Source organism: Trichosurus vulpecula, chromosome 9, assembly GCF_011100635.1.
Source record: "Trichosurus vulpecula isolate mTriVul1 chromosome 9, mTriVul1.pri, whole genome shotgun sequence".
Taxonomy (NCBI): domain Eukaryota; kingdom Metazoa; phylum Chordata; class Mammalia; order Diprotodontia; family Phalangeridae; genus Trichosurus; species Trichosurus vulpecula.
Window position 1 is genome coordinate 95,726,932 of NC_050581.1, and position 27,786 is coordinate 95,754,717.

Sequence of the window (27,786 nt, forward strand, 5' to 3'; positions counted from 1 at the left end):
CTTGCCTAGGGTCACATAGCTAGTAAGCGTCTGAGGCAGGATTTGAACTCATTATCATGAGTTTTTCTGATTCCAAGTCCAGTGCTCTATTCACTTCACTACCTAGCTGCCCCTCCTAACAATTAGGTATATCTAACCATGAAGTAGGCTGCCACTGGATATAATGGGTTCCTCGGTACTATATATCTTCAGAGACTACATGACAGAGGCTAGCAAGTATGCTTTCCGGTGAATTTTTTTTCAGGTATGGGTTTGACTATAAATTGCTGCAAAAGTCACTTCAATCTCTGAAACTAATCACAGATCCAGACCCTCCCAATCATCACCCCCTATCTTTAATTAAGTCAAGTCTTTCATGACTGTTCAAAAAAATCAATTTCAAGAGTCTATCATGGGAGGAGACATGGTTAGAAATCAGCTAAAGTTAAAAAAAGTGAGTTTTAGTAGCCTGTCACCTCACTATAAAACAGAAAAATGAGGTGGAAGTCAAGAAAGGTTAATGGCATCTTAGGCTTTATGAAGATAAGCATATTGTCCAGATTGAGGAAAGTAATCAATCTTCAACCTGGTCAGGCCAGATGTGGGATATTATATCCAATTCTGGGCACATCCAGAAGAGGATGAGGGAACTAAGAAGCATGCCCTTCAAAGATTTGTTGGAGAAACTGAGACCCTCTAACCTGGAAAAGAGAAATGGTAGTATGTAATAGAGTCCTGTCCTATAGAAGCATGCTATATTTCTCCCTAAAAGGCAGAACTAGGTGGAAATTACAAGGTGGGAAATTTTGACTCAACAAAAGAAAAAACCCTCTTAATAATTAGAGGTGTACAAAAATGTAATGGTCTTCTAGTGATGGTGAGTTCCTTGTCACCGGAGAGGGTTTCAAGTAGAGCCTGAATGACCAACTGTTGGATGTACTGAAAAGGGTAGGAGTTTTAGGTAGGGCTTAAAACTGTATTGTCTCTGAGGTTCTTTCAAATTCTAAGAGTTTATGATTCTGCTTGATAATGGATATGTTGGATATCTCACTGATTCAATGTTTTATAAAATGCCAAAAGATTCATTTCCACAACATCTTGCAAGACAACGGAAATACCTTCCTTGTTTTTACACACTGACTCAATCATGTTTACTTTCAAAATAATAACTGCCCTTTCAAAAGCCTTTAAAAATAAACATTGCTGGAATGAAACAAAAAATATTGTATATATTCACATATGTACAAATCATCTAAATACATTAGAGGATACTAAAATGACTGTGGGCTATAAAACACAGAGGATAGATCAAGATTTCCATTAATAACAAGCATTTGCTATAATATTTCAGCACTCGCTTAAAATATCCACAACAATCAACAATGAATATTACCTTCTTGGAATAATATTATTGTGATACTTTTTGCCCAAAAGGATAGCACCTCTACTAGAATGGACAATGTTCCTTCTCTATTAGAAGAAACAACCTGCCTGATAAGGTGAGCAAAGGTAGGTTAATTAAGTCTTGGTAGTAATCTTCCTGCCTTGGATCACATATACATGTCCTTGTGATGACTGGCTATTTATAACCTGTATTTGTGAATAACATCCAGAGAGAAATGAAGAAGTTGTGACCATGAGAACTCAGATTTCTACAGCACTTCACAGATTTCCAAGATTTGTACCTTCTCAAAACACTCTGATGTAGGATATATCAGTATCATTATCCCTGTTTTGCAGAGAATAGGATTTAGAACTGACAGACCTTAAAGATCACTTAGTCTGGGCTCCTCATTGTATAAATGAAGAAAATGAGGCCCAAGAAGTTATTATAACTTGCCCAAGGTCACATAATTAGTAAACAGCAGGGCAGAGATCTGAAATCCCAACCACTGACTCTAAACGCAATGTTCTTTCCATGATTCAGCCTTACCTCTGTAGCCACAGAGAAGTTAAGTGACTTGCCTAAGGTCACTCAACAACTAACTGATATAGTCTGGATTCAAGCATCCATCTCTGAGTCCAGTGTTCTTTCCACTAGGGAAGAGTATATCAATTAAATGTATCTTTGTGCAATGAAAATAATGGTGCTCAGTAAACATTCAACTTTGTGGACCGACCATTGTTCCCTAATATTATTACGGGAGACTATGAATTGTGGTCCAAATTAATGAGTCACTAAAATTCTCATGGACAAACTAGTTTACAATCCTAAGCTCTGATTCAAGTAATTATATTCTGTCTTCCCCAATCCTGGTCCTATTTCAGCTGTGAATACACTACACCTATACTTACTGTCCCAAGGTAGTAACATGGTGGGTAATAGCTGTTGGACTCCTCTTCAAATGAGGCCATATTTAATTGAAAGACAGAGTTTTATATAGCATGCTATGCATTTTTTTCCTTCCCCAATTTTTAAGGAACATTTTATAATCTTCATGTTTCCATCTGAATGATACTTGGTACATGTAAGATGGCTTCTAATGACTACTATGTCTAATAATCACCTGCTTCTGAAAGCTCCCTGCCTGGCTCTTACCTGAATTATAAGGTACTCGCATGGATTCTTTAGGAAATACCAAAAATCATAACTTGCAGGTGTTTCATGGAATTACTCTAAGTGAAAGCAGTGGCACTTGAGAGCAAGGAGAAAGAGAAGTATTTGTTCCTTAAATGAAAAGCCTTATTTATAGCCATTCCTTAGGAAATGGAAGCTTTGAAAAGTGACAAGCATCAAAATGCTAGACAATAAAATCTCATCAAATTGGAGTCCGTAATTCAGAATCATTAATGGTTGGGTCATATTGAACTGAAGGAATTAAAATTTTCCTTTCCATCATCTATAAAAGATAAGCTCTAAGTAAAACAATTGTATTTCATATTGCACTAGTTAAGAATGAAACACGAAAACTCTTTCAGCCCTCAAAGAGTCATGTCACTGAAAACACTTCTACTATATATGAAGTAGGCCAACAACAAATGATTCCTATCTATTTTGTAAAAAGTGCTGTGAAATTGAACATCCCTCTTCTGTCTCATTGTTAACAATGTCACTGTTTAGTATGTACTTGAGTGTACATAAAGGATATCTTAAGATGTCAAAAAATTCAAACTTTTTATTGATATCTATTTTTCCCTTAGTAGGACAAATATACTACTATGTTTTATTCTGTATGTTAACTTCTATTTATGATTGTAGACTTTTAAAAATGATGGGTTGACAAATGAATATTATAAAGATGATTTACTATACACACACATGCATGCATGCACACACACACACATACACAAACACACTACACTATCTATATTGGAAGGTAAGTACCTGTGTATAGCCTGATTCTTGTAAGGGAGGAAAAGTAATTGAAAAGAAAAAAAAGTAGTTAATCTGCTCTATACTTGTTATAATGAGAAACCCCAAATATTTATTTTTCATTCACTTAACTACTTTTTTTTTCCTCTTCAGATGCTCCTTTTCTCTCTATGGCACTGTATTAGTGGTTGTGCCTTGTCTTGTTTGCATATATCAATTCTTCATAGGATAGAGGGGGCAGAGAATGGTGCTTAGAAACTACTTTCTATTAATGTTTATGGTGTGAATGCCTCACCTTTAAAATCAGATCATCTAATATATAATAAAGCAAAGCACATTTACTTACTAAGGAAAAAATCCACAAATTATTTCTTTTTTAAAAAAATTAACCATACTAATATAGCTTCTCATATAGAGGATATAGAGTACTATAAAGACATGTAACTTGTTTAAACAGCTAGAGTTTTATATTATTATTTATGCTGACAACCAAAAGACAGCAAATCCACTTTTCTACCACTTTATAATGGGGCATATGTATTTGTTCATTTATATGTATATAACAACCATATATAATTTTAGCTAACTACAGAAGGGAACATTTTAAAATTTCTAGCACTTTCAACAAAAAATTCTCTTAAATTGTTTGGTGTCAGACAGGTATTTTATATAATTTGATAAGATGATATAAGATGCAATTTGACTTTAAGTAAAAAATGATCATTATGTAGAAAAAATAGCACCCCTGGCAATAATTAGAAATTTTGGAATATTCATTTACTCAATAAACTCTGCCCTGGCTGGCTGCTAACAAAACATTTTACATGCAGGTTTGTGGAAAATGTAAATCTAATTCTTTATATAAAACATCCTGAAATAAAGTATTTAATATACTTCCTTACTCTTTCAAGGGTTAAGAAGCAAAGTTTACACTTGGGAATTTTTTGAAGCATGCTCCTCCCTTTCTTGTTGGGCTGCCAAAAATCATCTGACAGGAAACGTAAGATTAAGTTTGTCCTACCTAAGTGAACAAAGAGTGCTCAGAACAGGCGACTGCTTTACTGCAGAGCGGGAACTTTTCTAATCCTGCTGGAATCTACAGTGCTTCTCAGAAAATATCACTGAAAAAGTTGTTTTCTTTACCCTAACATCTTGTCTCTGGATCCTCTCATTTTGGTCACACTGCAGATCCTGCTGCTTCTCCCATAAAGGTTAACTTAAAACTCCCAACATAATCATGTGGAAAACGGACATTATTGATTCCTATGGTCCATTGTTCCCCCATTCTAAGTCCCTGAAGTTCAAGTTCAATCTGGAATTACATCATGTCTGGTTTCTCCTGGTTACCAGACGGCTTGAGACGTGACCACAGCTACAGAAAAAACAAACAGCCTTCTTCACGCTTCGGCTCCCCTATCGATTCAAACATAAACTTTTTTTCTTTCTCTCAAGTATGCTTCAAGTATGGAGCATGGTTAATTTAGAGATTAAGTTCCAAATTAGATTATCTAATGGCATCTTAATGGATTGCTGACCCATTTCCTGTGGGATGGCAGCATGCAAGTCTGGCTGGAATACAATTCATTTCTTAGGAAGTGTTCTGAAGACGTTTGCCTAGATAGAAAGGAAGCATCATGTTCCGCACATCTTTCTTTATAATGGAGAAAATTTAGACAAAACTGAAATGGATATACATACATACATTCATGTATGTATGTATATGTGTATATATATGCATGTATATATATATACACACTTATATTTATGTATTAACTGCTTGGGGGCACATCTTCATAACTGCTTTCTGTGACAACTATCTCAAGAGAATTGTTTCATTCAGTCCAAGCTAATATTTTAATTTCAAATTACTAAGCAGGTGTGAGCAACTTCTGACAGAATGAGCTAAATGTTTCGAGCAATACAAAAATGCTGTGAGCTTACCTCACAGCAAAGGAAGTAAGAAGTCCTGTTGAATAGAAATGGTCCTCTGTTATTTGGGCTTTGTTCTTTCTCTACCTTGAACTGAAGATTATTCCATTCATCTACCTTATCAGCATTTTTATCAGGGTCCCAGAGTGGTGCTAGGGGCATGGAATGGTGCGTAAAAAGTTTGAACACCCCTACAGCTGACAGCTGAAAAGGAAATTCAGCACTCTGAGAATAAAGCTCCCCCCAGGAACCCCAGGAACAACCCAGCTGTTGTACTGTACTTATGTGTCAAGATAACAAACTGAAAGCAGGAAATGCTAACCTAGTGAATTTGCCTGGATGGTCTAAGTGTACTGTTCAAGCAAAAGTTAACCCTTTATACCACCAAAGGGTGTGTGTGAAAGAGTTTGTGTGCATGTCTGTATACACCCATATGTTGCATTTTTATGAAAAATTGGAGCTTACCTGTATTAAAATATTTGTAGGCTTTTGGGAGAGAAGTCTATGTGTGGTCAAGAAGAAAGGAAAGGTCTTATATAAACAATCCAAGTTATACTTGAGTACTACTGTATTCTGCGTGTGTGTGTGTGTGTGTGTGTGTGTGTGTGTGTAGACATGTAGGCAATGAATGATATTACTTCACTTCTCTTTTTTCCTCTCCTGCCCCTGACCAGCCAGCTCCTAATAATCTTTACTGGCTGCTAAATTTCTCTTGGGAAATCAAGCAACTCTCTAAAATTGCAGCAATAAACGACAATTTCTTCTAAAAACATATGTAAAATCACTACAGAATGAAATTTCCAGCTCATAGAAAAATAACTGTCAACACATGTAACATGGAAAATAGCTGATAAAAGTCTCTTCTGTACCATACAGTCATGGTATCACCAGAAATACAAAAATCCTTCCAATTATTTTGCTGAAATCTTCAATCTAGTCATTATTTTGGAGGCTGAGCAAATGGCTTGTGTAAATATATCCCTCAGTAACACTCACATGTTTATTTTTGGCCATCTGAAGTCTTCATCTATGTTTATATAAGCCATCAAACACACACACACACACACACACACACACACACACACACACACACACAAAACCACTCAGTTGTGGGCTTGAGTCCCCTCCCCCAAAAGAAGTGAGGGGAGAGAAAAAAGGATGAAACAATAAATCCTGTTTCTCTTTTACATAATGCCTTCCCTCCCACATTTTAAAATAACACATTAATGTTATTACTGTGCTTGCTTTTTTCAGTCAATTACATAGTTCTTTCATGTTTGATAGCACATGCTATATGCTGGCTACAAGCTTCGAGACAAAAAATCCAGTCAAAGACAGTCTGTTCTGTACCTATATTCCTGTATGTAACTTGCACAAGTAATCATTTTCCTCTTCCAATGAGAGCACAGATACAACAGTACTTCACATAAACAATGCATAATTCCTCATCCTCTGAGAAGATGGCCCTTACTAAGTTGAAGGGGGAAGAGTAAACAATACAAGGGCACAATGGGAGGATCTCAGTTTGAATGCTTCCACTACCTGACCTGTGTTTACACAGGGAAAAAAAAAAAAGATTTTCAGGTGAAGCCAACTCTTTCACCACAAAATATACACATGCTCTGCAAATTTACAAGCTCAACACAACAAAACACATTTAGAACTAAAAGGCCAATGAAAACTCTCCCTCAGAAGTCAGTTTTGATTCCTAAAGGCATTGTTTATACGTTGCAAGTTGAAGAATAGGGGAAATTTGTTGGATTCAAATATACTTGCACAAGTCGTTCCTTACCACCATGGTTGTCAGCCACTATGGAAGGATGAATGCTTTAACAGGATAGCTCCAGTCCATAAGCATACTCATGCAAAGATGTAAAGGGTAGAGATTACATTCCTGGGTTATTGGCCAATAGGCTGGGTAGAGAATATACTGAAAATAAAATTAATCTTTGGTTTCTCCTTTCTTGCTTCAAAGTCTCTAGGGGCTGCTTTGTTGGAAACCCTGTTTTTCTCACTTTTATTATGCCAGAGGCAAAATAATTCATGAGTCTGAAAGTAACACATTTTTATTTTAGAATTCTCAAACTTCCAGATAATTCTAAAACTATAGATACTTCCGAAGAACCCTATCAAACAACTATTATTGGAAGAGAATGAGTCACAAAGGAATTCATCAGAAGTTATTTTTATTTTCTATTTTGATAGCCAATTGGCAAAATCTAAAAGTAGGAAAAAATTCTAAGTCTTCTCAGATAATTATTCTTTTAACCTCTGATTTGAAACATATTACATGATAGCTATGAATAAAGACTCTTTTTTTTTTGCCTTACAGTTGGCCTCTTGCTTATATCAAAGGTGGAATGGCATAGTAAAACAAAGTACAGCAATTTAATGTTAGTCAGTTTAGAGAAACATTGAGATCCCATTGGGTATGACTACTCTGTCTTGTAAGACACCTAGAATGTAAGCTCATGGAGGGAAGCCATTTATCGGGCATGCTCTCATGTATTTCACCGTTTCTAGTATAGCTACTCAATAAATAAACACTGGACAAAGTTATTGAATGAATGAATGAATGAATGAGAACTACTCTTATCACTTTCAGTAACAGAGATCCTGAAAGACCATCTGAAAAGAATGCTGATTTCTAAGGCACCTTTTGTTGTGGACTTCCAATGTTCAGCCTTTTCTATATAATTTGCCCAATCAGACTAAAGGAAATTACTTGAGGGGATGGGAGGGAGAGATAAGAAGAATGTGGTTTTCTAGTCTTTCTATTCTAGATTTCTCTCAACTTGCCATAACCCAGGGATGGATTACTCTAATTTTTGCCCAAATAGGAGATGGCGTAACATAAAATAATAGCTAAAAACTGCTGAATATTTCTGGAACATTTACACTGTGTGTTTTTTCTACTCACCTGGCCTTCAGTGGAATATCAATTTAAATATTTTTATTGACTTTTAAAATCAACAGAGGTAAGTACTAAAATAATGCAGTTTTCAAGAAGATTCTATCATAGGTCTCTCAGTAAAGTATAGCTTTTCCCCTTTCTTTATCTACTTCAAACATATTAAGCTATTCTGCATTGAAATGCAATTGATTTTTTTCAGTATTCATTATTTTAGGGGTATACTAAAAGGTATTTTTATGCCCTCACTCACACATACATGCCCATATACATATATAAATACATTCTACCTGATCTACAAATAAACATTTGTTCCCATGTTAAGGTGCCTAGGGAAATGGCCCATTCTACTACCAACTAACAGGTGAAATCTGTACAACTGAATAGAAAAACATGATGGGGGAGTTTTTTTTTTTTAATGAAGCTATTAAGCTACTCTCTTTAAATCCAAAAAGATGCTAATTTTTCAAAAAGGCTCAGTGTATTAATAAGATAGTGAGTTAAATTAATAAGAATCACTTCATTGAGTTAAAATAGCAGGAAGCAGTAATTTGTTTTGAGCTTAATAAAATTAACTCTTATTAACTTCGTTATTTTAAAGTTCTGAACAAGTTTTCCTCTATGCTTAGAAGGCTTTCATATGCCTACTAGTAAATGAGTAATGCATTTACAAATGTGCTGTTTTCTGTGCAGTGTGGGAAAAACAGGTTGGCTTTACTTTCGTAGAACTCACAGTGAGATTGATTCACCTCCCTGCATAAATTTATGTTTAGTTATATGAATTTAAAACCATGTCTTGGTCAATTTGAATGAGATTTTTTAAACACCTTAGAATCCTAAATTGATAGCAATTCATCCTCACTAATTAAAATTGCTTTAATACTAATACATAAGATTTCTTCCCAACATTCTTTGCCTTGAACATGGGTTGTCATAGCCAAAGAATTCATCAGCTGATGGTCAGCCTACTAGAAATGAGTCTGTTCATGCTTAGATAGTACAGTACTTGAAAGGTAGAATAATCTGCTATGAGAATCATAACTTTCTAAACAATTTTCCCAGAAAGAGAAAATAAAGTCAACTCTCAATAATTCATACTAATGGATACAATGAAGTGAAATGCATACTTTATTCAAATCTCCATTTTGGCTATGTTTCAATAAGCTGCCCTACACAGACTCTATGGGTGCTGCTATTTAACAGCAAAATCAATTGATTTTTGTTTTAATTTCAGTCTCCTCCCTCTGATGGAAGTGTTAATGATTAATGAAATGGCTTTGAGCTATTGGTTGAAGGAAGCTGAAACGAAGGTTATAGTGAAAAATGGAAAATTGATTACAGAAAATACTTCACTAAGGAATTTGGGGGGGGGGGGGTTCTTTGGGTCCCAAAACCTATTGTTTTCACTCTGTGCTATTTTGTTTCTTTTTTTAGGATTGTACTGATGCCTGATTTGGAAATTCAGATGGATAAATTAAAGTACCCTACAGCAGCAGATTATTTTTAAGGTTGAACTTAACTTGGTTATTTAAAAAAATAATAATAAAAAGAGAATGTATAGCCAAAAGATATTATACCCATAGATTTTAACTTAATTTTGACATATATTCTCTGAAAGGCCAGTTAAAACAGATATTGAAGCTCATGTTATTTTTAGATGTAGTGTAGGTTTGGAAATAATTAAAATGTTACCTTTGCCAAGTAATTCCCAATGTATCCTCACTGGCACTGGGGTATAAATGCCTGCCGTTTTGATTCATGGTCCAGTCACAAATCCTCAGCTGTCAATTGAAACCTAGCAGTCAGATATGGATCGAGCAGTACTACAGTTTTTAGTATTTAAATGAATACATGCAAACTAGTACTGTACATGGCATAAACCTTACTTTCCCAAAAGGTAACGTTAAAAAAAAAGAAAAACTTATTCTGAAAAGCAAAATTCCTAAAGATTGTTTTAGATAAGCTACTTTAATATGTTCCTCTAGTAATTAAAGCATTCAAGAAAAAGTTGTGCTTAGAACATAACCATTAGCCATTATTAGAGTACAAATTGAGCTGAAATAAAAGAAAATGTTAATGTTCAATAGTGATATATTTGTTTTAGAAAGAAAATCAGAATGCTTTGTATCTATGCAACATACTAAATAGTCTGCACTAAGGTCAAATAATCATTAACTTTAAGCATGCATTTTGCAAACCATAGAAGACATGCAATTTATAGGAAGAAGTCCCCACCTTACACACATTCTCCCTATCTCCAATTAAGAAGTGCACAGGTATTTGGCAAGTTTAGGAGTTTATTAATTTAGTGTTACTGAAAGTGACATGACTTAGAAAGAGGTGGTAAGAATTTCTAATCTTATTATAAACTCCAAGGAACAGAATTTGAAGTACTATGTTACATTTAAATAAGAGTGAGGAATGCACTCAATGCAAGCTGAAACAAATTCTTCCCAGGTCTCCAAATCATCAGTTCTGCCCTTCAGAGACTATTCATGTAACCCTATACAGCTCTGTTTGTTTAACAGCTGCCCTACAGTGCTAGCAGATTTATTGAAAAGATATACTGCTTATTTTTATGCCTAAGAAAGTAAACTTATCTGCCTTTGTGGAAGAAAAAAATGCTTCAAAATTATAGTTTTTAACCTTTAGGTATCCATGTTGTAAATAAAGTACATCTTGCCTGATACAGCATTTTTCATTATAGAACATGACATTTACAGTGATTAACTACAGAATATGTTTATTGTTTTTCCATGAAAAGTTTAAGTGTGCTGAGGAGATGCTGATTATGGCTAGTCATTTTCAACTTATGTGATATATTTTAGGGTTTTCTAGATTAGTTTGTAGTAAAACACAATTCTGAATATTGAAATTTTTACTACATGATACAAGATTCTTGTTGTGAAGCTCTGAGTAATGTTAGTTTTTAAAGATTTGCAGGATTCCCTTGACCCTATTTTGGTGATTATTTTTTAAAAGGCAAAAACACTACTGCCAAAACCCCTACTACTATACTACTAATATCTTAATATTTCAGGGGGAAAAATCATTTCAGTCATCCATGTGACCAGTCATGTGAGGATACAGCCCCTGTGAACAGGCCATTAAGCCATTTAAAACTCTATTAGCCTGAAAAGGAAATATTTATTCCTAAAAGAATATTTGAAAATATATTTTAATGTTCAGTACTATATGTAAACAGGAAAATATGTGATCATTTTAATTATATATGAAGTATGAAATTCTGACATTTTGAAAAAGGAAAAAAAGGAAAACCCAACATTTTCTTGATTATAGCATGTAAGTATAACTCTACATAGTGAATGTTTTCTTTATTAAGTGTAGTTCAGAAGGTCAATTGTGACTATAGTCACCATCAAATGAAATTCAGTGTTCAAGATCTCAGTAATGGGAATATTTTCACCCAAACAGAGGGAGTGGAGTGGGATGAGGAAGCTGTTTTTTGGTATGTGTGTGTGTGTGTGTGTGTGTGTGTGTGTGTGTGTGTGTGGTTTGGTTTTTTGCCCAAGGTAACAAGTATTATGACCTAAAGAGGACATCACTGATTTTGGAAAAATCACTTATCTCTAAACATTTTGCCAAAAATTGCTTATTAAAACATATGTGTGCATGTGTATACATTTGTTTTTGATTATTTTATGAAAATATGTAAGATATTTTCATAAGTTCCTGGTTTTATACCTATTTATCTGTCTATGCATCTATATGGGAGTTCTGACAAAATTTCATAAAAATTTTTCCTAATGAATTTTATAAATTCTGATCTTTACATTAAACACTAGGCTAGAAGGACCCTAAACAACCGTGAAATTACTGCTCCCCAAGAGAAACTAGCTGTGGAAGTAGAAATGAAGGTAACCTTTGTGGACAAGTGATTATTCCATCTCAGCATTTGTGATAAAGGAGAGGAAAACTAGGTATAATTTGGATGTTCTGAAGAGCAGATTTCAAAGCATCCAAAGAAAAGATAGGAGGACTCCATTGCAAAAAATTCATAGAGGAAGAAAGAACAAGAGGAATGATAAGCTTTTAAGCATCAAATTCTGAAGACACAAAGAGAAACAATTTCAACATGGAGAAATAAGGAGAGATATCTGAAGAGACCAATGAAACACACAAACCACCTTAGATTTCTAAAACTCAGAATGAACTGAGGCTGGCAAGGAATGATAAGTACATCAAAAGGGGTTTATTTATCTATACTGAATTAGAAGTAGATAAAGGAAAGGATAGTACTATTTTTTGACCTAAATTAATGATAAAGAGAAGGCCAAATAAAAACATTTTTTCTCTGAGAGAATAGCTGGAAAGGAACAAAAATGGCTAGCAGGTCACAAACTACATTTACCCAAGAGTACTAAAAAAAAATAACTGGTGGATATGATTGTTGAATCACCATTGGTGATCTTTGGGAGAGGTTCTATAGACCTAGAAAAAGGGGAAATGTCCTAATTTTCATAAAAGGGAAGAGAGTAGAATCTAGAAACTATCAAAAATGAGTTTGACTTCAATTTCTCAAAAAAATCTATAAAGTATTATTAAAGGGATGGTTAGTGAATAGTTAGAAGGGGAAGTAATGGTCAAAGGGAATCATCACAATTTCGTAAAGATCATGCCAAAGTAACCTCATTTCTCTTATAGACAGAGTTACTAGGGTGGTATATCAGAGGAATGTTAAAGATATCACTTAGATTTTAGAATGTTAAAGATATCATTTAGATTTTTAAGAAAATGTTTGACAAAGTCTCTCTATTCTTATGAAGAAGATGGACAGATATAGGATGGACAATCAAGAGAACATAGAACTGGATGAATGGCCATCCCCAACAAGTAATGATGGGATTCCATTATGGAAGGAAATATCTAGTGGAGTATATCAGGTATCTTTGTTTTGTCTAGTACTGTTTGTTGGTGGTAAAGGCAAAGATGGCATGTTTATCATATAGCCCCTTAAGAAGAGGGACCATTTGCATTCCAAGCACTTAGCACAGAGTTTTGTACACAGTAGATACTTCATAAATTTTTGCTGAATTCCATTGAATGACACAAAGCTAGGAGGGATAGTCAACATATTGGATAATAAAGTAAGGATCCAAAAAATTCTTGGCAGTCTCGGACACTGTACCAAATCTAGCAAGCTGAAATTTAATAGTGTTATATATCTGCATTTGGAGTAACAAAACTTGGGTTCATATCTTGGTTTTGCCACTTAGTTTTGTGTGACTTTGAGTAAATCACATCATTTCTCTGCATCTCAATTTTCTCATATAGAAAAAGAGACAGTTGGCCTCTAAAGTCCCCCATACTCTGATCTGATGATCCTTTGGTCTTATATTGTGCCTCAAAATGAACTTCCCAAGTACAAAATGGGGATGGGGCGTCTAGATAGCAATTCTAAAAAAAAAGATTTGGAGTCTTCAGTAGGCTCAATAGAAAACATTAATGTGATTTGGCAGGAAAAAAGGAAGATAAAACACTAAAGTCATCAGAATCTTAAAGAGAATGAGAGTTTCCAGAATTATGGGAGAGATAATCCTGTACTTGGATCTGTTCAGACTACATCTGGAATATTGTCTTCAGTTCTGGGCACAAGATTTTAGAAAGGAAGCTGATAACTTGGATTTTTTTTTCAGAGGTGGGTGACTAGGATGTTGAAGAGACTCATTTTGAGATCATACCACATAAGGATTAGAAGAAGGAACTGAAGATGTTTAGCCAGAAGACCCAGGGGAAAGGGCATGAAGGGGTGGGAGGAGAATTATAGCTGTCTTCAAGGAAAAGAAGGATTGTTATGGAAGTGCTCTTGGCAGCCCCAGAGGGCACAATTAGGAGTAACAATGGATGAAATTTAGGGAAAAAAACTTTTCTAGCAATTTCAGGTTTCTAAAAGTACAATGGGATGCCTTGGGAAAGTAGTAGGCTCTTCCTCACTGGAGGTCTTTAAGCAAGGGTTAGATGACCACTTGGGCAAACTATAGAGTAGTTGCTCTCAAAGTAGAATCTGGGGACCACTGGGGGGTCCCCAAGACCCTTTCAGAAGGTACATGAGGTCAAAACTATTCCCATAATAATGCTAAGAAATTTTAATTTCTAATATGATAAATAAGACGTACCCCACACAAAGCTCTTTTGGGAGTTCTTAATAACTTTTAAGACTATATAAAGGGACCATGAGACCAATAAGTTTGAGAACCATTCTTGGAAAGGATTCTTATTCAAGTATGGCTTAGATTTGATGGCCTCTGAGGTCCCTTCCAACTCAGATTCTATGATTACTTTTTTTAAAAGTTTACATTTTATAGTCTAGTCTAGCTTGGTTAAGTGAATGGAAAACATCATTGAAGGGTTGGAATTTAATAATAATAAAACATTTTGATAGGTCCTGAAGAAGCAAAAAGCAGTGTAAATAACTGATGTGACAGGATATATAATTCCATGAAAGTTTTCCATGCTGGTAGATAATTCTCCTATCAAGTATCCAGGATTTTATTGGCCAAAATAATCACATGACAGACAAATGGATGCTTCAGCATCTAGGGGCTTTTGTCCATGAGCTTTACATTCCTTTAGAGAATAGTGTCTATTAAATATGTGTTATTACCGAAATCATAATGAGCTTAGAAAAGTTATTTTCTCCTGGGTTTAATAACTCATCCCCAGTGAGTCATGTATGGTAATGATGGGGGGGTGTCCTTAGTTCTATTCATTTTTTAATTAGTCTATCAAAAAGCTCAACATAATAGAGTTTAAATGGGCATTTTTCCTATAATATTTTTAAGCACAAATTTTAAGGGAAATGTAAATAACTTTAATTTTAATTTTTACCACAAATTTGACAGGTTTTTAAGTGTTTTTCCCTCCCATAAAAGCTGGAAATTATGTTTTTACAAGTATGAATAAATTAAGAGCACCACATTTCAGGATGGTTTGAGAATTCAGCCTGTGAAATTCAGTGAGTTCCTTCTTTTGTGACATGAGTTCTTCTAATCCATAGGAATTGCTTATGAAAACACACATCTATATACACAAACATGCACACATAGCATTACTTCATTTTGGGGATGCTTTAACATTTACCTAGGTTCTATAGGAAAATTGGAGCAATTATTGAAATATGATTTTGCCCAGAATCCAAGAAAATAGCACAAAATTCATCCCTCAAAATTTGATATGATCATGATCCCGAAAATTAAAGACCAGGCATAAAAGGAAAAAAGATTGAAATGCTTAAATCAAAATTGACCCAACTAAGCATTAGAGTATAGTCAAGTCTCTCCAGAAGATGTTCTCAAATAGTACACATAAAACAAGATCAAAGAACAAGGATGGGGGTCTATCTGACTGACAGAAAAATTCTTGGAAAAATGAAAGGAGAGACAGTTGTTTGAGCACCTCCAATTAAGATGGCAGGACCTTCAATTACTATACCACTGGGGCTTGTGGGTGTGTACGTGGGTGTGTCTGTCATTTTAGAAGTTCAGGAAATAGCTAAAGGCCATCAGCAATCAGCACCATGCTTCTCAGCAGATTGACTAGTTGAGTTAACCCAGAGCATCCTTTTATTTACAAGGGTTCTTCTAGCACATCAGAAAGGTGCTAAATGTTAAACACTAGCCCTGGAATCAAAGAAGTAAACACAAGCACACTAGATCATTTTACACAGAAAAAGCTTAATGCAGTGGACAGAACACTGAATTTAGAGTTCACAGACTTGGGTGTGAGTCCCAACTCTAGACACATTACCATGAGAAATTCACTTTAAAAATGCGAGCCTTAGTTTCCCCATTTGTAAAAGGGGGGGGGTTGACAATGCCCGCATTACCTACTTCACAGGATTGTTGTAAAGAAAATGTTTTGTAAGCACTAAAGGTCTTTATAAATGTGACTCATTATTATTATTATTCTTTTGCAAATTGGCAGGGTCAACCATACTAACACCCTCTAGCAAGACTCTCTCTCATTTAAAAACTTATTAGTCAATAAAGTATAACTGTCAATCCGAGAAAAATGTATTCATTCATAGACAGTTAATGATTGTTGGTCAAGTGTATAAATGATATATGCCCCACAAGCTCATTATGAGGTAATAGTGAGAATAGCAGCCAAAAAGCTATTATTATCTTAGGCTGCATTGAGAGTCATAGTGTCCAGGAAGAGGGAGGTGATAATCCCTCTATGTTCTGTCCTATTCAGAGCAAATCTAGAGTACAATATTTCTTTACGACCCCCACACTTTAAGAAAGCTTTTGGTAAACTTACATGTTTTTAGGGGAGGGTGACAAAGTTGGGAAGGGGTCTTGAGAGAATCCTATGGGATGTTTAGCCTGAAGAGCAGACTTGGGGTGGTTGGGGTATGAGGAAGATGTGTCATCTATCTTTAATTATCTGAAGGGTCGTCAAAAGGAAAAATAGTTAAATCTTGTCTGCTTACCTTCAGAGAGCAGAAGTAAGAAAAATGGGTAGAAACTATAGAGGCAAATTTCAGTTCTATATAAGGAAAGTTTGCTCACAATTAGAGCTATCCTAAAGTAGAATGGGTTACCTTAGGAGATAATTGGTTCCTACTCACTAGAAGCCTCCAAGCTATAAGCTGGAATATCATTGTTATAGAGTGGACTAGATGATTTGAATTCCTTTCCAACTTTAAGGTTCTGTGATTCTGGAGTGGGGGAAGGGGAGGAGAAGTATCTAACTTCCTCCAAGCTCTCCAAATGTCCCCAATTTTTTTTTGACCTTGCAAGGAATCCCAATCTGTTTTAACTAAATCCTTTAATATTAAAGGAGCAGAGATTTTAATGAATTGCATCATCATAGATAAATTTAAATGATTCCTGAAAGAAGACAACATGATAATTTGAATAGGGTTCTGAAGAAAGCACAGTTTTCTTGCAAGGGGCACTCAACATATGTCATTGAACCACTGACTTGGAGTGGAAGGGATCCTGGCGATCATCTAATCTAGCCCTTTCATTACAGATGTAGAAACTGAGGCACAAGAAAGGGAGTTGGATTGCTCATGGTCAAGTAGGGAATGGCAGAGCCAGAATTAGAACTCAGATTCCTAGTTCAGTCCAGTTTCTGTAGCACAAGATTACAGGATATGAAAGACTTTCACAACACTTTCAGAGTCAATTCAAAATTCCACTTCCATAAAGCACCCAATCTATATTTGAACTGTAACAAAAGGGCCATATTAAATGAGCCTGTATAATCACACAGCCTCAACACATGTTACTGATGGATCATCAGAGGAGGAGTGGTATAAAAATGGAAAAAAATTTAAAGGATATTTCAAAAAGTGAAACTGACATTCCTAATTCAAGGGACTACATTTTGGTTTTCAGGAGACCTTCTGTTAAAGAAACAGAGACCCTGGGTTCAAAGATTAAAGAAAGGCTTTGCAGCAGAGTTGAAACTAGAAAGAACAGAGATCTACTCTCAGTAAACTGCTTTTTCTTTTCCACTCAACCCATTCATATTTACTCTTCATTTTACTCCCAAGAAGATTTTTTCCCCCTAAAGGCTACAGCATATATATGTACACATGTATGTGAGTTTATGTATATGTGTATTTGTGTATGTGTATGTGTATATGTATATGTATATCCATACACACATATTTACAAATGCCCTTATCCTCCTGTGGTTTTTAACTTGGGTCATTTGAAAATAAAATTTCCTGATATGCAGACAATTTTTTGCCACGGCATTTGTTGATTTGGTTTTAGGATACTAAAATAATAATATTTTTAAAACATGAGACAGCTTTAGTTTTACTTAAAATTCGGGAAAGGAGCTGTTTTCATTTTTGTCTCTCTATCCCTGGTATCTCACCTCTAGTAGGTTCTTTATAAGTTCCTTTTGAGGTGAACTGAATGAACTCTGTTCAGCTCTGTGGTCTCTATAATTCTCTTACAACCCATGAAGAGAAATGCAAAAATGAATGAATGATAAAAGGCAGAAAATGACATGATTTTTTTTCTAATTTAAGAAAAACCCATACTAAACATTTGCATAGGGCATTATTTTGACTGGAACTTCCTTTAAATGTGTTTCCTTTCCAGCAAGCCTATGTGAAAAGTGACCTCTTATCCATTTGCAGACCTCCCTAGCGGTCATGTGAGATGGTTTTACGTCAAGTTGTCAATTATGATAACACACACAATAAGAACAGGCCAAGTGTTGATAGCCTATTTCCTGACTTTACTGAAAAGTTCTGTTTGAGAGTCCACTTGGATCCTTTTTCTTTTTTTTTTTTCAAAATCTCTTGCCTCAAGTAATAATACTACCTATCCAAGTAGTTTTAAAACTCCAGGCTCTTCCCTGCTCCCTCCCACTCTAGAGTGGTCATTTGTGTTTATATTTTCCACAATAAATGGCATAAGGGGATTTCCACTAAGAGCTTAACAACTAAATGATGCATCTAAAAAAAAATCAACTTCCTACTTATCCTGTTTCTGAAAAAGGATACATTTTGTGGATAGGAAATTGCAATTTCAATGAAAAGAACTTCTTTTTGGGGGGTGGTTTGTTTCAAGAATATACCTAATGGTTTTGCAGTGATTTCTTTGTAAGGTAGCCCAGTGAAAGAGATCATAGCACTTAATAATCATGCATCACATGTATCATGCCCAAACCCAAGCACTAGTGAAATCCATGCAATTATGATAAGAAATGCAAGGATCTTAAATGAGCAATAGTCCCTCAGCCATTAACTCTAAATAGATAGCACATACAGTCATGAGAAGATTATTTGAGAAAACTAATATATTGCTTTTATACTAAACTTGACTTTGCTTTACTCTGTCATTTCATGGAAGTCAAAAGTGCCTTCCCACATACTCTATCCAAAAGCTCCAAGCTGCCCTGAAAATTAAATAAATGTTCTCTGATATTTTGGAGAAGCAACCTTTTATTTTTAAATAGGAAGCTTCTTCACTTCAATGTCTTTGCGTCTAATTTGCAACAATATAAAATATATCTGTGTTTCCCCTCCTTCTTGGACAAGACTAATGTTAAGAATTTATGGTTAAATTATTATTTGAAACTTAAAAAATAATGTAGATAATCAAGTTTGCTAGATGCTTTTAATGATGTCACTAAACAGTCTACAATGTCAGAGATTTAAGGCCGACATTTAGCATATTCATTATGAAGTAGACCAGTTCCATAAATGACCACACTCATTCATGCAACTTCTCTCATACTATCTATTAACCCTATTCTAGTTGAATTGCACTCTAAAAGGCTTACTGTATTTCCAATACACCATCTCTTTCTATATTATTCCCATTTACTTAGGGAGACACTATTGGGAGAGTATTGTTTCTCCATGCTAAAATTAACAGAATGTGCTCAGGAACTATTTAGGGAAGAGAGGAAAAAGGAGCGCTTTGCCAAACTGATTTGAAGTCAGAGACAGTAGATCTTCCACTCTTCCAGAAAACTCCCAAACCATAAAAAGACATTTCTTAGCAGAGACTAAAAGAGTTCAGTTTGCGAAAGCAGTATCCATTAGTTCTTCAAGCCACCACACCATCTTCCAAAAGGAAAGTTAAGAAGAAAACAGTTCCAATTGAAATTCTCATTGAAAGATTTGATTTAAACCAAGGCTTAATAGAAAACACATTAAATTAAGCAATGACCCTAGAGACAGTCTAGTTCCAATACTTAACAACACTCAAACACTAGTTAAAAGATGAAGGAAAACTTTATAGGAGAGTTCTAATCAACTTGCCATGAGCCATCTTTTACAATTAATTGGAGCAGATCACTTTTAACGGCAAATTGCTAACATATTTACATACACGTGCATCTTTGTAAGTCATTCTTACTAATTATATGACTTTTTTTTTTCTGGAGACCGAAGTCAAATTACATATTTATAATGATATTGGCGATATTTTTCCCCTAGCTTGTAAATAGCTGGCATTTCAAGGCCATTAGGTAACAACCTCAATTGGCAATGACCACTGTAAGAAAGCTTGCACAGATTTGCAATTAATGTACGTGCACCTACCAATATAACAAGCTAACATCTTTAAGAGCATATTTTTCAAAGTATTTAGATATGAAAATATAAATATATTACTCTCACTGGTGATATATGCTCTAATTCAGTGTTAGATTTAATGTTTCCCATCTCAATCCAAGAATCCCTGACATTCTGGGTGCTAAAAATTGATATAGTTGTGCCTAATTATAATTGTCTGGAAAGATTATTTATAAGAGAGTCACAAGCATCCAACCAACTTAAATTTATTGTTAACCATAATTTATGTAGGCTACATTATAGTTCTTTTTAGGTAAAAATAGAACACTCAATAATACATGTCAATACTTTTCATAACCTGAAAGGATAAATCTTCATCAAGCCCCCTGCAATGAAGTAAAGAATGTACCTGTGACAATATTTATTCTTAAGGGGTCAATGTATATTAAAGAGTATGGTGAATGTTTAAAAGACCTCTCTGAGACTAAAACCGCTGGCTCTCTAATTTTGAATTTCTCCCAGCTAATATAAAATGATTGATTGCCTTTATTTCGTGTACCCCTTGATTTTCCTTTTCATTCATCATGATGTGCTTTAAACCAACTGCATTTAGAGCCTGCCGTTAGAAGAGTGGTCTTTTTAAAATCTTTGTAAAGTAATGAAAGAACATAGTAAATCAATCTCATTTCTGCTGTAGGAAAAAATAACCTTTATTCTATTAAATCATTTAAACTATTTCTTTTTTTCCCCTACTAAATAATAAACATTACAAGTTCATCTCTAAGATCCTTTTAAAAGTTAAAAGGTTAAAAATAGGCCCAATTAATTAGAGCCTTTTAAAACATACATTTATAAATGATATATAGAAGCTGATTTTCTGCATGCTTATTATGAATTTTCATGAATTGGGTTCATGAAAGGCTTGCAAAAGCACCAATTTTTTCCTATTACATAGGGAGAAAATGATCTATAAGTTAGTTTAAATTAAACTGAATTCATTATAGAGATGAAAACTCATGTATTCTCCCTTTAAGGATCTACGTTTGCCATACATATGAGGGAAGCCAATCACATTTAACTCAACTAGATATTATTCCTACTGTAAATCCTTAATTTTAGAATGCTCACTCAATACGAGTAGTCTGTGATGAAAATTATTTTGGAGATCAAAAATTAATAGATAAATATTTCAAAATAAAATGTCAAGCTTCGGCAGTTTGGTGATACTCTACTAATAGTACCTAAATTCTTATAATCTATCCTGAAGAGATGAGAAAGGAGAAGTATCTTGTAGATTAATTAAGGACTGATTATTGGATCACAATTGTGTGAAACACCAATGTGAGTCATGGGCAATGAACACAGCCAACAAGGAAACTGAGGAAATTAAGTTGGCATGTGGGTTACTTATAATTCTAAATACATGGAATCAGTGTGACAAAGTTCTAAATGTGCTTGGGAGCAAAAGTTGAGACTGTGGAGGCACTTTATTATGAATTCAAAAATTAACTGGAAATAAAGAATGCAAATCCCATGATAAAATTATTTCTGAAAATATGTGAAATGATTTTGAAAAGAACAAGTTTTTAAATCTATAAACCCTGCATATGTTTAAAAATACAATGAACACATACATTTGTCAAATAGAACCATATTATAGTAATTATAACACATTTCATATTACAGCAATTTTAGAGGTGAAAAAAAGCAACATACCAGAGAATTATGCTGAAAAGCCAATGGCTGGCAAACCACTAATTATTATTTGGTATTTTCATAACTGTGTACAGATGTTTTCATTTAGTTCTCACTGTTGTTTTTTTTTCTTTCAAATTGGCAAAACGTCAAATATCTTGAATAAACTCTCATCTTTATTATTTTCTCTGAACTCTGCATGTGGTGACCTTTAATATATACAGTCTGCCACCTTGGCCTTCAACTGTACGAGACTAGAGAATTCCATATGTAACACAGTTTAACTAGGTCAGAACAAGTACAGACAATGAAGGCCTAATTGAAAATATAGTTGGCATGAGCACCAAATCATTCATGTGTGTGTACGTGTGCGTGCATGCGTGCATGTGTGTGTGTGTGTGTGAGGGGGGGTACATCCACACACACAGAGATATATGTGTATAAGTGAGTTAAAAGCATTTCTCTTTCAGAGATATTCTGAAATATTCTACTTTTCCTCTAATAATATATCCTATGGTGTCAATGTCCAACTACTCTGCTGTCAACATTTGAGAGTAACAAATGCAAACATCACATAGTTAAGTTCTAACTTGTTTGGATTTATTTCTGTTACATTGTAACCAGGCAAAGTGTGATTTCTGTGTTTATATGGCCCATGCTTTTGACTGTGGCTAATTTGTTTATAAGCCACCATTAATCCTGGCTGTATATTTTCACAGTTTGGGTAAACACTTCATTTGCATTAAATTTACAGCATTAATGAGATGCGAAATTTAAAATGCTACTTGAAACATAAATGATATAAAAAAGCAGCACAGCAAAAAAAAAAAAAAAAAACATGTTTTTATCACGTCTCAAATCAGAAAACCAATTTAAACTTATTAAAGTAGGAACGATGATGTGTTGTACTGAGAATTTGGTTTCATAGCTCGCCATTTGCAAATAAAGTATAAAAATGAAGATCTTAACATCTGGAAAATATGAAATAACTCCAAACTCAAAATTTGTACTGCTTATGCTTTAATTTGGCTTTGAAATAATTTTTAACAGGTTTGTCCTCTGAATGCTTTAAGCAAATACCAATCTGACCAAGAAAATTCACTTTACTTGAACTGCTAAGAACTAGTGATCCTACAATATATACTCTAAACATGAAAACAGATCATGTGCCAGTTTAAGGAATTTTGTTTAGAAGTATGAAACAAAAAAAAATGAGAAAGCATTTTGGAATATGAAATAATATTTTTTGTCTTAGTCTTCCCATGAAAAATACTAAATGCAGCAGAATCCCATTCTGATCCCAGATTTGAGTGGCAGCATGTAAAAAGGTATTGTTGCAAAAGCTTGGCTATATCATTACACCTATGTGAAACTTGCCCACCTGTTGCTGGTGTAGGAAGGATGGGTCTCTTGGGCTTAGTCCCACATATCGATTGGCTTGAGATGTGCCTGAGGCTGTGTAGGCTGATTAAGGAAGAACAAAAACAAAGATAAAAATCGTGAACTATCAGAAAGAACACCCTGTCCATGTATAAGAAACCCAGACAAGTGGGATTTGTAATTTTTTTTTTTTTAAAAAAGGTGCCTCTACATTTCTCTTACTTATCTTGAGTGTGTTTTAACAACCGGTAGAAGAGAAATGATGGTTGATTTTGAATCAACTGTCCAAAAAAAAATCTATGCCAGGAAGCCAAATTCTACCGTTTGTTGTGAGCATGCCACACTCACTTGTTCCGTCTTCAGCTGGGCATACTCCTCAGTAGATGGTTCATTCCCCTAGCTAAAAAGTTTTTATCTGAAATCACTTAGCTAGTGATGGGATCACCAATAATGTTCAGTGGTACTAATACATGTGAAAATCGACTATGAATCTGTCAAGAAAAAGTGAAAGCTTTTAGTAATGGGATTTAAGCATGATGTGCTTGAAAATGTGGCATGAGAAGTTTTTCTTTAAAGGAAAAGGGAATCTGGTTGTCGTAATTACATACATGAAGAAGGGGATTAACTTTTATGGTGCCAGATTGCATGAAACAGCTCAGTGTGATATATCACATAAAAATCAGCATAATTTTTAAGGCAAAATTTGGTTTTAAGTAATTTTTTTAAAAAAAACGTAATTACTTTCCATACCCTCTTCAGGACAAAAGTCAATTTCTTGCAGCTTTCCCAGAAAAAGTTGGCGGCATTTTTTTTTAGACATGGCCCATAGACATTTAATATACATGTTGACTACTAATAAAAATTCCAAAATTTATATTTAGAATGGTATCTTACCTGAGTTAGTTTTATCTCATATATTTCTCTCTAAGTTCTTTTAGTATAGAATGAGTATATCACAGTTAATTTTCCCTTTTTCTTAAAGATTTCTTTTCAGGCTCTCAGGGTGAAAGTATGAATGTATCTTAATATTCCTAGCACTGAGCAATTACATTTTTCTATGTTAGAATTAAGATGAAAAGGAAACATTTTTATTATTATTACTGCTACATAATGATTCATATTTAGAAGATTTTAATCAAAGATATTTTCAAATGATATGGTAACATAATTTTTTTATAATTTAAAATCATTAGCTTTATGATTATCAACCACTGATTTAGGGATGACTAAACTATATTTCTTATAACATTTACATATTTGTAATAATATTTATATTTTATCAGAATCAACAGAATCAGAGAGGTGGATAGGGCACTGATCTTGGAGCTTGCCCTGATCAAATCACTTAACATCTCAGGGCTCCAGGCAACTAATTAATACTTCACTTACAGAGAAGATGCTGACCTGCATCTGAAGAAGGAATTTCTTCATCTAGTTACCTACATCTATGAATTCATAGGCCTGATATCTCTCTCTATCAGAATCAAAGTATGTCCCATTTATTCATAATGCTCCCCAATAAAATAATTTAACCAAATGGGGATTTCACAAATACAGAATGTGCTTAATACTTTTTTTTAGTTCAGCCATTTGAATAATTTTGAATGTGCATATAAACAATTCTATTGTTTTTCTTGATGTGATTTTCCTGAACTAATTGTCCATAATTATGAGGCACTAGTTAGCACCTTTGAGAACGCCAGGGAATGTGAAGCTATTTCATGCTCTTTACTCATCCAAGCTTCTCGTGATAGACAACATGCAGCATGGAATGATGGGTAGCACATATCCCATTGTATATTAGTCCTACCCTGAAAATACCAGAAATATACTTTTGGATGGTCTTTAGTCTTCTCCTAAATACTTAGAACTCCTCACAACCATCTTATTTCCAGCAACCTTGCTAACTTTATTATCAATGAAATAATTCACTTCTAGCTAGGCACTGGATTTTATGAACATAGAACCACAAAGGTTTTGTTTAAATAAACTGAAACCACTTATATAAGTTGTTTTTATTCAGTGACAAGGAATGGAAAGATACAGCCATTTTTCTAGGACCAAGAAAGTACTGAATCGCAGCGTAGTCAATTTTTTTTTCTTTGCCATTTTAATGGCTGATTCAGATGACCTCATGGGCATATCCATTCATGGATAATATAAACTAAACTAATCATCAAAATGGCTGAAAACAAAACAACAAAAAATTAATAATTTTATATGTCATTTCATCATAACCTATAATCTACAAGACCTAAGTAACAACTGTTAAGTAACTATGAGTGATAGAATATACTAGTTTGGGGCAGAAGGTTCTGGGATCACAATGTATTTAGGCATTAGGCCCTTAATACCATCACTACTATTGTGTATAACTTTATAAGGTCTCCTTGAACTTATTTTTCATATGCCTTTGTTCTGAACATTAATTCTATAGTACAGGTATCAGAGAAATATGCATTTGAAAATTTAGGTCCTGTTGCTTTATCGAATATAATTTTTGCAGCTAACTTTGGCTATGTAAGAAATTATACCCAGGTTTTACTAGACCCCTTCAATGTTTGCCTTTGTGGAAACACTCACTAATGAAGGACCTCTAGCAACAAAAAAGGTCAATCAACATTAATGACTAGCCAAGTATACCACAAGATTACAGGTGTTCACTATCCACTGTAGGGAGCTGTTGTTCAGAGAAACAAAGTCTAAATCATAGGTATGTTTGAGGTGCTCCCTCAGAATTCTTCCTGGTTTACTGCTTGCTACAAGCAGCTTCCACCATTGTCAATTACAGAAAAGGGACAAATGATGCCCTTTCAGACAAATGATGTACTTTTATCCCATATGGAGTGAGAGCCAGAAGTGTTATGACTTCTCTGCATTTTCACATAGGAATTATTATAGCACTGGGACAACGCTGATTAGGGAAAAAAAAAGGTTGGTCCTTGAAGTTAGGAAAGATATGCAGTTACAGGGGAGCACATTCATTGTTGAAGGATAGAATCCCTCTCTCTGATTTCTACAGCACTAACTATGATCTCCAAGTCACTGTAGAGTCGGTGTTCTGGATGGAACCAATTGAAAATGAACTTGCTGTCTATTTCTGAGCTCATCACATGGAAAATAAGGCAAGCATGTGGTCATAAAATTTATGGGTTACGTAAACTTAGTGGCTGTATTCTTTTGTCATTTCAAAGGCCAGTCATGCTAAATAATATGGCATTTGATGTACCATGATAGGCAATCAAAGGGTTAAAAAGCAAACAAAACAAAAAAGACAGATAATGAAAGTGCAGGTAGCTTACTTGTGCCTAATACAATGGACTTAAATTTCATTTTCCTGTTCTCCACATTGTGTGTATGGGTTTTTTTTCCCTAACAGTGACATAAGCTGCTGTTATGTAAACATGCAATTCCCTTATAGTGGCACTGCCTCAGTCTGTTTTAGTGAAGGGGCTTTGAACTTCTATAGGAAAGCTCACTGAGTAACAATGATCTAACTTCTTGGGAGGTGATCGAAAAACCTTTTAGGCTGAGTTATGATACTCAGTGCTAATTCAATGTTTACCTTGAACCAACAGGCATGTTTTGTTATTTTTTTAATAGATATTTTCTCAAATAAATATGCTTCTCCCTATTCAAAACTGGTTGAGGTGTCACAATGATGATTCACATGACATGAGGCACTGTCTAAAATCTGATAAGGGAGAGCACTTATGGCCAGATCACAAGCCTGTTAGTTCCACAAATGAGAAACCTCCATCTGATCAGGTAACTGGAAAAATTGCCTTGTTTTCCACCTTGGATCAGAAATCCAATTGAACCTTCTTCGATGGACATTTCTCATTTCCTACAGAAATACTTACTGGTTGCTGTAGGTGAAGCTGCCTCACCTTCAGTGGATGTAGTGATGGGTTTAGTATCTGTCATGGTCAGGGTCACAGGTCGCACTGCACTGTGATGGGGAGAGGGTGCCAAAACTGGAGTGAAATGGCCGGGCACTTTCCCTACTACTTGACCACTGCTGTTGGGCTACAAAACAAAAACAGAACACGCCGCATGAAATAATCCAGCCCATCTAATTCATAAGTCCATTTAGCACACTCTTCCTTCATGGACCCTGCTCATTTTGTGGAACAGCCACAGAGGCCCCTCACTCAAGTTAAAGAGTCAGAGCACCTAATAAGTGGTTAGTAATAATAAGAAGCAGCAGCACTTAAGAGAAGGTTTTCATCTTTAAAGCACTTTGTATACATTAATTAATCTTTACAACACCCTGGAGAGGCAGGCAGACATCATTATTCTCATTTAACAGGCCAGAAAACTCAAGTGGAAGTTAAATGATTTGCCCAAGGACAAAATGGAAGTCAGCATCAGAGCTAGAACTAGAACCCAGGACTCTCACTTTGAGCCCTGGGCTTGTCATGAGTTTGCATTTGATCTTCCGGATGAAATTTGCACCAAAACCTTTTCAGAATCTGATGCTAATTACCTAAATGATGATGAGAATATCTCATTGATACAAAGGCTCCACTCCAAAGAACATAGTTTGCGGGAGTTTTTCTT

At 34.8% G+C, this 27,786-nt stretch overlaps 1 protein-coding gene across 6 annotated transcripts in view; it reads right to left on the reverse strand.

Annotated features, from left to right (window-relative positions):
- The window catches only part of NFIB (nuclear factor I B), a 273,344-nt gene that overhangs the window by 14,977 nt on the left and 230,581 nt on the right, over nucleotides 1-27,786 (reverse strand). Inside the window, exons 9-11 of one of the 6 annotated variants that reach the window (XM_036737850.1) lie at nucleotides 27,087-27,252; nucleotides 23,225-23,307; nucleotides 9,825-9,913 (exon numbers count right to left, since the gene is read on the reverse strand). The exons of 1 other annotated variant lie outside the window; for it this stretch is intronic. In XM_036737850.1, the coding sequence (XP_036593745.1) occupies nucleotides 9,825-9,913; nucleotides 23,225-23,307; nucleotides 27,087-27,252 (338 nt within the window). The remainder of the gene's footprint in view (nucleotides 1-9,824; nucleotides 9,914-23,224; nucleotides 23,308-27,086; nucleotides 27,253-27,786) is intronic. 4 more of the 6 variants (XM_036737851.1, XM_036737852.1, XM_036737854.1 and 1 more) reach the window with 4 other exon arrangements.